The sequence below is a fragment of the Lynx rufus genome, unplaced genomic scaffold (genome assembly GCF_022079265.1).
Source record: "Lynx rufus isolate CCGP_SWC_20201006 ecotype Redwood Valley unplaced genomic scaffold, mLynRuf1.p SCAF_19, whole genome shotgun sequence".
NCBI lineage: Eukaryota > Metazoa > Chordata > Mammalia > Carnivora > Felidae > Lynx > Lynx rufus.
In genome coordinates, this window is record NW_025814833.1 from 6629537 (window position 1) to 6642383 (window position 12847).

Here is a 12847-nt window from a genome sequence, read left to right on the forward strand (position 1 = left end):
CTTATTTTTGGAAAGGGATAATAAATTGCCTCTGATTAGCTATTAAAAGAGTAATTTCATATGTACCTGTCCCAAAGAAGCAGTCACTGGCAGAATTTGCTAAAGTCCCAAAATGAGTCCATGATATTTCAGGTCAGGGAAAAAAAAAATCCAACTTGCTTCAGCTAGCATTTACACTATCTTTAGCAAGTCCGAGTCATTTCCAGAATGTGTGTCTTGACCCCTTTACTACCTGTAGGTTTTTAATCAAGTCCAAACACTCAATTCTAATACCTGTGTCGGTCTAAAAATGAAGGTGACCCTCTATGCCTATGCTTTTCTTTCTGGGCTGCACTGTAAGCTAAGAAAACAGTATAGTTGTGAGCTACACCTTTAAATATAAGAATACTAAACTCAGTTACCGGCATTTTATGAATTGGTAGTATGAGCTACATTTCAGCACTTTATGAATTGGTACTATGAGCTACATTTATGCAATTCTGTAATAAAATAACAAATGTTCCACAATGTTAATCCAGAAGCAAAGCAGTGATTGAATATTACTACATTCCCCTGACACCTCCCTAACATCCCTATGAAGTAGATAGAACAAAATACTGTAATTACTACTTTATCTATTGGAGGTTAAGCAACGTACCCCAAGTACCAGTAGTCAGCAGGGACCAATTTCCTATTGGACAGATACATGTACAATATTACAGCCACAGAAACTATCAGATAATCACCCTGAAATGTGAGCAAAAACAGGAAATTCCTTTACTAATAGCTTATTATTTAAGGAGTTTTCTCCTTTTGCAATAATTTTGGAACAAATATAAACTTGGACCCCCGAATATCAAATGGCATGCTCGATAGCTCTTTGTGAGTTTAGAAATTAAAGACAAAGTCTTAGCAACTGCAATGGGGCATTCATGACTCTGTCCTCATGTTAGAGGAAACGAAAATAAGGAAGCTACAATTAATTCTGGGTGAGGTGAATGATTAGGGCTACCGGGCTGTGGTATCACTTTCTTCCTAGGTCCCCTCTTTCATTTCAAAAGTACATAAAGGTATGTAACAACATGTATAAGATGAAATAGACCTCAGCAATTTTTAAAGAGCCTAAGAAAGGAGACCCAGTGTTACTGTGGAAATAATACATTTTGGTAAGCCACTGACATCTGGCCACTTGTTTTCGAGTTATACAAAATAAAGCTGGCCTTTGAAGGTAAACACTTCACAATGTCTATGGCAGAACACATGTAATCACGGTATTTTATATTATGGTAATATGTAGCAATAACATTTCACCAGAGATCAGGCAAATGGTTGAAGAGAAGGAAAAAATCTGATGTGAAAGGAGTCAAGAATGTTGACAATTTAGGACAGGCAAAGAAGTTAAGGTATCAGGTTCAAGTTTCATAAGTTTTGTTTTTTTAATGTAGAAGCAGAGGTAACGAAAATTGGTCTTCACCTGGTAAGTGTGTACTCCCTGAGTCCTGAATGCAAATTCATGGCAGAAAAAGTACCTATGCATCCACGCAATCTTTTGTCTCGACCGATCTTCCATGTTACAAACAGTGGGCTGTAATGGAAGATAAAAATAGGGTCAATCAATCAATTCAACTCAAGCAAGTTATTTATTGAATATTTACTATATGCAGGGTTAAGTGCCTGAGATATGAAGACCACATGAAAGGCCCCCAAGGGGCTGGGTCTAGCCCAATGGGACTGCATTTAACAATAACTATAGCTAGAATATATTGAGTGTATCCTATAAGTTAGGTGGCACAATAAATGTTTTAAACAAATTATCTACGTTAATCCCCATCAACAACTCTCAGACGCTGAGTAATGCTATTACCAACATTCCTATTTTACAGATGAGGCAGCTCCACAGTTAATTCATAATGAAATAGGAACATCAACCTGGGCAGTCCTGACTATAAAGCCTTCGCCAGCATGGCTGACTGCCTGAGTCCTCATTTAAACCTCAAGTTACTAATTGATTTGTTAAGTCCAGTTTGGAGAAACCAACCAACCAAACAACAACGACAACAGAAAACCCAAACCACCCAAATTTCAACAAATACTGAATATATCAGGGCAAAGTACTGTGAAAGCAGTTATGGGAAATACAAGGTTGCCTAAAGCATAGTCGGAGGAGCCAGTACAGAAGGCAGGCATGTTCACAGCTAACTAACACAAGGCAAAAGAAAATAAGTATTCTCAACTGTGCCCAAAATGCCATAAATTAATCTATGGGGACAGAAGAAAATTTCATCAAGTTTGATTATCTTCAGCTTGGCCTAGAAAAACGAGGAGGGTTTGGAGAGGTAAAGGGCAAGAGCAAACATTAACAAAGTAATGCTCTGAAACCAGAAAAATTATTTTAATTTTTAGATAAAATTACTGTCAACAAATACAATCTCTCAAGCATCAAATACAATGGCATCAAGAAAGTAATATAGTTTTAAATGAAGTTTAGTACAGTAGATGTTTGGATGCTGCAGCAAACCAGCGACGGCCTCAATTAATTGGCAAGTGTAAAAACAATTCTTTTCTGGTTAGAAGCAACTCTGTATGTCACTTTTTATGAAATAAGTTAATTTACACATTTTAGCACATTGTGTAAAGAGAACTACCCTACAGTTGGGGGTGGTTCATGTTAATTTCAGTATTCACAGTATTATTGGTATAATATAATACATTTCTGCTTTCTAAAAATTTAAATTTTAGGGGAACATACCATATGTCATATATTTCTAATAGTATGCTATCGAGTTGGAGAACACATTCTGTATTTAAAGTACTCTCTAGTTAGCAGTTGGGAGAAAAGATCCCGTTCAAGTACTTCAATCACTCATCTCAAACATTTAAATAATGCCGAATTCTGACAGGTAGCCACAATGGCAGACAGGTTCCCAAATAAACAACGTATACAAAGCAGGGAACAGTACTAAGTACTACCTTCTTCCAAGAACCAAATGCCCAGAGGAAGTGAAAAAAATGACAAGTATAAGGCCAAATTATTGTCAATGTTAGTATTCAAGTTTTGGATGACCTACATTAAAGGTACTAAGATAAAAAGCAAACAGAAGATTCCAGGTTTCCTGTTTCCACTCATATGTACCTAAACATCTAATAACCTGAGACAAGATACTGATGCTCCAGTGGGACCATTTCTCTAACTGCTCTTGACTAAGAATTATCAGGAAGATGAGAATTAAATGTTTAACTCATACGAATACTACTATCCTAAAATCCACATATTTTCTTTACAGGTGAATTTCATCTCTTTACTTCTCACTTTGTAATTTGGTAGAGTCACTGTCAGCAACCATTACACAGACAGTAAGATACCAATCTTCTCCCATAACAGCACCTACACAAATCATCTCTACATAACACGTCCTTTGGCAGATTCAGAATCAAGTGAATCACACTGTAACACATATACGAACATGTCTTTAAAATACCATGATGGCTTCTCAATGACACAGAACTAAGTGGTATATTCTCTTCCTCAGTGACTTGAGAAACCTAAAGGTATGAGTGAATTCATTCCCTATCAAAAACCCGAGAAATGAAAGTCATCTAAAAGTGCTTTTACCTGGTGCCTGGGTGGCTCAGTCAGTTAAGCAACCTACTCTTGATTTTGGCTCAGGTCATGATCTCATGGTTCCTGGGACTGAGCCCCACGTTGGGCTCTGAGCTGACAGAACAGAGCCTGCTTGGAATTCCCTCTCTCTCTTGCCCTCTCTCTCTCTGCCCCTACCCTGCTCACACACTCTCTCTCTTTCTCTCGAAATAAAGAAATAAACTTAAAAAATATATTTAAAAGTGCTTTCCCTTCAATTATCTTATTTATCCCACTAAAATATATATGCACATCATTCTTACTATAATCCTCATCTACTCATTCAAAATTTGAAGGGTAAACAGAAGAAAAATACAAATTAATCACTGAGTTCTGAACTACATTGGAGGGCATTCAAGACACATAGTAGGGAAAGTTATATATGGTTTCTTATAATGCTATGCTATCGCTGAATTCAAGGGGTAGGGGTGCGAGAGGGTAAGCCAGATAGCCTGGGAGAAAAGGTACTCCTTTCCATCATCAACAAGGGCATGGAGATGTAATAGAGCACAGCACTTTGAGGGAACGGAAAGTAGTCTGCGAATCTCGAGAACATGCCATGGTCTCTTTCAGATTTAACATTTTATGAATTTTAGGCTCTGCGGACTATTTGCTCTCAAGAGCTCTCTTTACCTCACAACAGGTAATGCAGATGCAGAACTGTCCGTACTTCCCCTGTTCCTTACCTGCCCCGGGGCAACATCCACTCTGGGGGTTGGTATCGTGGGGAAGCGTGTGTGTCAACGATGGGAGAGGCTGCTACTTTATAACTGCACTGTGTTTAAGATAGACTCCTGAAGATGGAAGAAACCAGACTTTTGGTAGACAGAATCAAACTATGCCTTCAAAATCTCAGGCTGTAATTTCTCATTTACAAATGCTTATCCGGTGTACTTTATAGAGATCACGTACATGTTCAAGCAAAACAAAACAGAAACAGACCCAGAGATACAGAGGACAAACTGATGGCTGCTAGAAGGAAGGGGGCTGAGGCAGATGAACGAAGCAGGTGAAGGGGGTTACGGGGTACAAGGCTATGTTATGTACACCATAGGAAAGATAGTCAATAATATTGTAATAACTTTGTATGGTGACAGATGCTAACTAGACTTCTTGTGGTGACCATTTCAGAATGTCTGTAAATACTGAATTACTAGGTTGTATACCTGAAGCTAATACAGTATTGTATTATGATTATTCTTCAATGGGAGGATTTTTTTTTTTTTTTTTTTTTAATATATGAAATTTATTGTCAAATTGGTTTCCATACATCACCAGTGCTCATCCCAACAGGTGCCCTCCTCAATACCCGTCACCCACCCTCCCCTCCCTCCCACCCCCCATCAACCCTCAGTTCTCAGTTTTTAAGAGTCTCTTATGCTTTGGCTCTCTCCCACTCTAACCTCTTTTTTTTTTTTTTAGCTCCAGTGTGTTTTGATCATTTTTTTGCATGGGTTCTCTTTTTTCTATCTTTTTACCTTTACTTGTTTGTGTCTTATATCGAAATAGGTTTCTTAGAATATATATGGGTATTGTTTTTTAAATCCAATCTATCTTGGCCTTTTAACTCCATATTGTTCTCCAAAACAAATAGACAAAGAGACTAAGATAATACATAATACAGGGAGTAAAAAACAAAAACAAAAAACAAAAATAAAACTTCGGAGAAAACCAACATATTAATATTCTCAGAAAGACAGAAAATATTGCACTCAGAAAGTTGGAAAATACTGTTATACATACATATAGATATTAAGAATTACAAGAGCTCTTCAAAATATGATAGCCAAAATAAATGATTCAATGGGAGAACTGGAAGATGAAGGCAGTCTCTCAGAAAGCAACACAAGCATCCTGTGGTTGAGGTTAACATACATGTGTACCTACAAATAGACAGCTTATAGACATATATAAAATGAAGGGGAAATCTCACAAAAAATTTCAGAACTGAGAGACATGTAGTTCCAAACTGAAAGAAAGTTGCAAGGAATGTCCAGAAAATGAGTAAAAAGACCTATTCAGCATACATCATCACAAAATTTTAAATATTAGAGATAAAGAAAAAAAATCCTAAAATCTTCCATTTATCCCCTCCCCAAACTCTGGTTGGGTTTTTTTTTTTTTTTTTTTTTTGGTTTGTTTCTTTTTATCTGTTGGTTCCTTTCACCCATTTTTCCCACCCTGCCTCTTGGAGTCAGCAGTCTTTTTGTTCTCTGAATCTATAAACTTGTTTTTTGTTTTTCTTTTAGATTCCACATATAACAGAGATGATATGGTACTTGTCTTTCTCTGTCTGACTTACCTCACTTAGTGGAATGCCTTCAAGGTCCATCCATGTCATTGAAAATGGCAAGATTTAATTCTTTTTATGGCTGAATGATATTCCACTGTATATATATATACCACAATTTCTTTATCCATTCATCTGTCAATGGACACTTAGGTTGTTTCCGTATCTTGGCTATTGTAAATAATACTGTAGTGAACATGGGGCTGCATATATCTTTTCAAGTTAGTGTTTTCTTTTTTGGATAAATACCTGGAAGCAGAATTGCTGCAATGTATGGTAGTCCTCTTTTTAATTTTTGAGGAATCTCCGTGTTTTCCACGGTGGCTGCACCAATTTACAGTCCCACCAACAGTGTACAAGGGCTCCCTTTTCTCCACATCCTCTCCAACACTTGTTATCTTTTGTCATTTTAATAATAGTCATTTCTTTTTTTTTTTTTTTTTTTTTTTTTTATGAAGTTTATTGACAAATTGGATTCCATACAACACCCAGTGCTCATCCCAAAAGGTGCCCTCCTCAATACCCATCACCCACCCGCCCCTCCCTCCCACCCCCCATCAACCCTCAGTTTGTTCTCAGTTTTTAACAGTCTCTTATGCTTTGGCTCTCTCCCACTCTAACGTCTTTTTTTTTTTCTCCCTTCCCCTCCCCCATGGGTTCCTGTTGAGTTTCTCAGGATCCACATAAGAGTGAAACCATATGGTATCCGTCTTTCTCTGTATGGCTTATTTCACTTAGCATCACACTCTCCAGTTCCATCCACGTTGCTACAAAAGGCCATATTTCATTTTTTCTCATTGCCACGTAGTATTCCATTGTGTATATAAACCACAATTTCTTTATCCATTCATCAGTTGATGGACATTTAGGCTCTTTCCATAATTTGGCTATTGTTGAGAGTGCTGCTATGAACATTGGGGTACAAGTGCCCCTATGCATCAGTACTCCTGTATCCCTTGGGTAGATTCCTAGCAGTGCTATTGCTGGGTCATAGGGTAGGTCTATTTTTAATTTTCTGAGGAACCTCCACACTGTTTTCCAGAGCGGCTGCACCAATTTGCATTCCCACCAACAGTGCAAGAGGGTTCCCGTTTCTCCACATCCTCTCCAGCATCTATAGTCTCCTGATTTGTTCATTTTGGCCACTCTGACTGGCGTGAGGTGATACCTGAGTGTGGTTTTGATTTGTATTTCCCTGATAAGGAGCGATGCTGAACATCTTTTCATGTGCCTGTTGGCCATCTGGATGTCTTCTTTAGAGAAGTGTCTATTCATGTTTTCTGCCCATTTCTTCACTGGGTTATTTGTTTTTCGGGTGTGGAGTTTGGTGAGCTCTTTATAGATTTTAGATACTAGCCCTTTGTCCGATATGTCATTTGCAAATATCTTTTCCCATTCCGTTGGTTGTCTTTTAGTTTTGTTGGTTGTTTCCTTTGCTGTGCAGAAGCTTTTTATCTTCATAAGGTCCCAGTAATTCACTTTTGCTTTTAATTCCCTTGCCTTTGGGGATGTGTCGAGTAAGAGATTGCTACGGCTGAGGTCAGAGAGGTCTTTTCCTGCTTTCTCCTCTAAGGTTCTGATGGTTTCCTGTCTCACATTTAGGTCCTTTATCCATTTTGAGTTTATTTTTGTAAATGGTGTGAGAAAGTGGTCTAGTTTCAACCTTCTGCATGTTGCTGTCCAGTTCTCCCAGCACCATTTGTTAAAGAGGCTGTCTTTTTTCCATTGGATGTTCTTTCCTGCTTTGTCAAAGATGAGTTGGCCATATGTTTGTGGGTCTAGTTCTGGGGTTTCTATTCTATTCCATTGGTCTGTGTGTCTGTTTTTGTGCCAATACCATGCTGTCTTGATGATGACAGCTTTGTAGTAGAGGCTGAAGTCTGGGATTGTGATGCCTCCTGCTTTGGTCTTCTTCTTCAAAATTCCTTTGGCTATTCGGGGCCTTTTGTGGTTCCATATGAATTTTAGGATGGCTTGTTCTAGTTTCGAGAAGAATGCTGGTGCAATTTTGATTGGGATTGCATTGAATGTGTAGATAGCTTTGGGTAGTATTGACATTTTGACAATATTTATTTTTCCAATCCATGAGCAGGGAATGTCTTTCCATTTCTTTAAATCTTCTTCAATTGCCTTCATAAGCTTTCTATAGTTTTCAGCATACAGATCCTTTACATCTTTGGTTAGATTTATTCCTAGGTATTTTATGCTTTTTGGTGCAATTGTGAATGGGATCAGTTTCTTTATTTGTCTTTCTGTTGCTTCATTGTTAGTGTATAAGAATGCAACTGATTTTTGTACATTGATTTTGTATCCTGCAACTTTGCTGAATTCATGTATCAGTTCTAGCAGACTTTTGGTGGAGTCTATCGGATTTTCCATGTATAATATCATGTCATCTGCAAAAAGCGAAAGCTTGACTTCATCTTTGCCAATTTTGATGCCTTTGATTTCCTTTTGTTGTCTGATTGCTGATGCTAGAACTTCCAGCACTATGTTAAATAACAACGGTGAGAGTGGGCATCCCTGTCGTGTTCCTGATCTCAGGGAAAAAGCTCTCAGTTTTTCCCCGTTGAGGATGATGTTAGCTGTGGGCTTTTCATAAATGGCTTTTATGATCTTTAAGTATGTTCCTTCTATCCCGACTTTCTCAAGGGTTTTTATTAAGAAAGGGTGCTGGATTTTATCAAAGGCCTTTTCTGCATCGATTGACAGGATCATATGGTTCTTCTCTTTTTTTTTGTTAATGTGATGTATCACGTTGATTGATTTGCGAATGTTGAACCAGCCCTGCATCCCAGGAATGAATCCCACTTGATCATGGTGAATAATTCTTTTTATATGCTGTTGAATTCGATTTGCTAGTATCTTATTGAGAATTTTGGCATCCATATTCATCAGGGATATTGGCCTGTAGTTCTCTTTTTTTACTGGGTCTCTGTCTGGTTTAGGAATCAAAGGAATACTGGCTTCATAGAATGAGTCTGGAAGTTTTCCTTCCCTTTCTATTTCTTGGAATAGCTTGAGAAGGATAGGTATTATCTCTGCTTTAAACGTCTGGTAGAACTCCCCTGGGAAGCCATCTGGTCCTGGACTCTTATTTGTTGGGAGATTTTTGATAACCGATTCAATTTCTTCGCTGGTGATGGGTCTGTTCAAGCTTTCTATTTCCTCCTGATTGAGTTTTGGAAGAGTGTGGGTGTTCAGGAATTTGTCCATTTCTTCCAGGTTGTCCAATTTGTTGGCATATAATTTTTCATAGTATTCCCTGATAATTGTTTGTATCTCTGAGGGATTGGTTGTAATAATTCCATTTTCATTCATGATTTTATCTATTTGGGTCATCTCCCTTTTCTTTTTGAGAAGCCTGGCTAGAGGTTTGTCAATTTTGTTTATTTTTTCAAAAAACCAACTCTTGGTTTCGTTGATCTGCTCTACAGTTTTTTTAGATTCTATATTGTTTATTTCTGCTCTGATCTTTATTATTTCTCTTCTTCTGCTGGGTTTAGGCTGCCTTTGCTGTTCTGCTTCTATTTCCTTTAGGTGTGCTGTTAGATTTTGTATTTGGGATTTTTCTTGTTTCTTGAGATAGGCCTGGATTGCAATGTATTTTCCTCTCAGGACTGCCTTCGCTGCGTCCCAAAGCGTTTGGATTGTTGTATTTTCATTTTCGTTTGTTTCCATATATTTTTTGATTTCTTCTCTAATTGCCTGGTTGACCCACTCATTCGTGAGTAGGGTGTTCTTTAACCTCCATGCTTTTGGAGGTTTTCCAGACTTTTTCCTGTGGTTGACTTCAAGCTTCATAGCATTGTGGTCTGAAAGTATGCATGGTATAATTTCAATTCTTGTAAACTTATGAAGGGCTGATTTGTGACCCAGTATATGATCTATCTTGGAGAATGTTCCATGTGCACTCGAGAAGAAAGTATATTCTGTTGCTTTGGGATGCAGAGTTCTAAATATATCTGTCAAGTCCATCTGATCCAGTGTCTCATTCAGGGCCCTTGTTTCTTTATTGACCGTGTGTCTAGATGATCTATCCATTTCTGTAAGTGGGGTGTTAAAGTCCCCAGCAATTACCACATTCTTATCAATAAGGTTGCTTCTGTTTATGAGTAATTGTTTTATATATTTGGGGGCTCCGGTATTCGGCGCATAGACATTTATAATTGTTAGCTCTTCCTGATGGATAGACCCTGTAACTATTATATAATGTCCTTCTTCATCTCTTGTTACAGCCTTTAATTTAAAGTCTAGTTTGTCTGATATAAGTATGGCTACTCCAGCTTTCTTCTGGCTTCCAGTAGCATGATAAATAGTTCTCCATCCCCTCACTCTCAATCTAAAGGTGTCCTCAGGTCTAAAATGAGTCTCTTGTAGACAGCAAATAGATGGGTCTTGTTTTTTTATCCATTCTGATACCCTATGTCTTTTGGTTGGCGCATTTAATCCATTTACATTCAGTGTTATTATAGAAAGATACGGGTTTAGAGTCATTGTGATGTCTGTATGTTTTATGCTTGTAGTGATGTCTCTGGTACTTTGTCTCACAGGGTCCCCCTTAGGATCTCTTGTAGGGCTGGTTTAGTGGTGACAAATTCCTTCAGTTTTTGTTTGTTTGGGAAGACCTTTATCTCTCCTTCTATTCTAAATGACAGACTTGCTGGATAAAGGATTCTTGGCTGCATATTTTTGCTGTCTAGCACCCTGAAAATCTCGTGCCAATTCTTTCTGGCCTGCCAAGTTTCAAAAGAGAGATCAGTCACGAGTCTTATAGGTCTCCCTTTATATGTGAGGGCACGTTTACCCCTTGCTGCTTTCAGAATTTTCTCTTTATCCTTGTATTTTGCCAGTTTCACTATGATATGTCGTGCAGAAGATCGATTCAAGTTACGTCTGAAGGGAGTTCTCTGTGCCTCTTGGATTTCAATGCCTTTTTCCTTCCCCAGTTCAGGGAAGTTCTCAGCTATGATTTCTTCAAGTACCCCTTCAGCACCTTTCCCTCTCTCTTCCTCCTCTGGGATACCAATTATGCGTAAATTATTTCTTTTTAGTGTATCACTTAGTTCTCTAATTTTCCCCTCATACTCCTGGATTTTTTTATCTCTCTTTTTCTCAGCTTCCTCTTTTTCCATAACTTTATCTTCTAGTTCACCTATTCTCTCCTCTGCCTCTTCCATCCGAGCTGTGGTGGTTTGCATTTTGTTTTCCATTTCCTTTAAAGCGTTTTTCAGCTCCTCGTGCCTGTTCATTAGTCCCCTGATGTCTGTAGCAAGAGATTCTCTGCTGTCCTGTATGCTGTTTTCCAGCCCAGCGATTAATTTTATGACTATTATTCTAAATTCACTTTCTGTTATATTATTTAAATCCTTTTTGATCAGCTCATTAGCTGTTGTTATGTCCTGGAGATTCTTCTGGGGTGAATTCTTCCGCTTGGTCATTTTGGATAGTCCCTGGTGTGGTGAGGGCCTGCAGGGCACTTCCCCTGTGCTGTGGTGTATAACTGGAGTTGGTGGGCGGGGCCGCAGTCCGACCTGATGTCTGCCCCCAGCCCACCGCTGGGGCCACAGTCAGACTGGTGTGTGCCTTCTCTTCCCCTCTCCTAGGGGCGGGATTCACTGTGGGGTGGCGTGGCCCGTCTGGGCTACTTGCACACTGCCAGGCTTGTGATGCTGGGGATCTGGCGTATTAGCTGGGGTGGGAAGGCAAGGTGCACGGCGGCAGGGGGGGCAGGCTTAGCTCGCTTCTCCTTAGGTGATCCACTTCAGGAGGGGCCCTGTGCAGCCGGAGGGAGTCAGATCGCTGCCGGAGGTTTGGCTCCGCAGAAGCACAGAGTTGGGTGTTCGCGCGGAGCGAGCAATTTCCCTGGCCGGAGCCGGTTCCCTTTGGGATTTTGGCTGGGGGATGGGCGGGGGAGATGGCGCTGGCGAGCGCCTTTGTTCCCCGCCAAACTGAGCTCTGTCGTCCGGGGGCTCCGCAGCTCACCCTCCCTTTGTCCTCCAGCCTTCCCGCTTTCTGAGCAGAGCTGTTAACTTATGACCTCCCAGACGCTAAGTCGCGCTTGCTGTCGGAACACAGTCCGTCAGGCCCCTCCGCTTTTGCAAGCCGGACTCGGGGGCTCTGCTTGGCCGGCGAGCCGCCCCTCCGCCCCGGCTCCCTCCCGCCAGTCCGTGGAGCGCGCACCGCCTCGCCGCCCTTCCTACCCTCTTCCGTGGGCCTCTCGTCTGCACTTGGGTCCGGTGACTCTGTTCTGCTAATCCTCTGGCGGTTTTCTGGGTTATTTAGGCAGGTGTAGGTGGAATCTAAGTGATCAGCAGGACGCGCGGTGAGCCCAGCGTCCTCCTACGCCACCATCTTCCTAGTATCTCCCCAATGGGAGGATTTTTAAAAAGAACACACACATGGGATTAAAATAAACCAAAATACCTACACACAACATCTGATGGGGGAAAGAACTTGGAAAGTAAAGAATTTTCAAGTAGACTGAAACAGAATAAACATCACCGAGCACAAGAGATTGCATCTTGTGTGTGATAATAACTCTGTACAGGGCAATGACGATGGGAACATTCAATCCGTATTACCTAAAAATAGCAACAAAAATTTTTCTTTTCCCAATGCACAGAGGGAATAGGCAATTTCATTCTTAAATGTGTTATTTAAACATGTATGAGTTCCCAAAAGGACGCACCACATCAACGTAATCAGAGATAGATCAACGTAGAAAAAGGGATTTGAGCCTGTGGAGAGGAGCTGCTTGGCGACAAGGAAATAAGGAAAACAGTTCAGAATGTTTGAATAAGGATTGAATGTTTTTGGAAAATACTTTTACCATATGGTTTGAAGCCACCTACATACACTAAAAAAAAAAAATACTACAAACTAGAAGGGGGCTCAAAATGAAATGAAATATTAATGGAAATGTTTATCTGAGAGTA

General features: G+C 39.8%; 1 protein-coding gene across 1 annotated transcript in view; it reads right to left on the bottom strand.

Moving 5' to 3' along the window:
- Window positions 1–12847, bottom strand: part of AMMECR1 (AMMECR nuclear protein 1) — a 126144-nt gene that overhangs the window by 59458 nt on the left and 53839 nt on the right. Inside the window, exon 2 of the mRNA XM_047081847.1 lies at window positions 1454–1564. Within this exon, the coding sequence (XP_046937803.1) occupies window positions 1454–1564 (111 nt within the window). The remainder of the gene's footprint in view (window positions 1–1453; window positions 1565–12847) is intronic.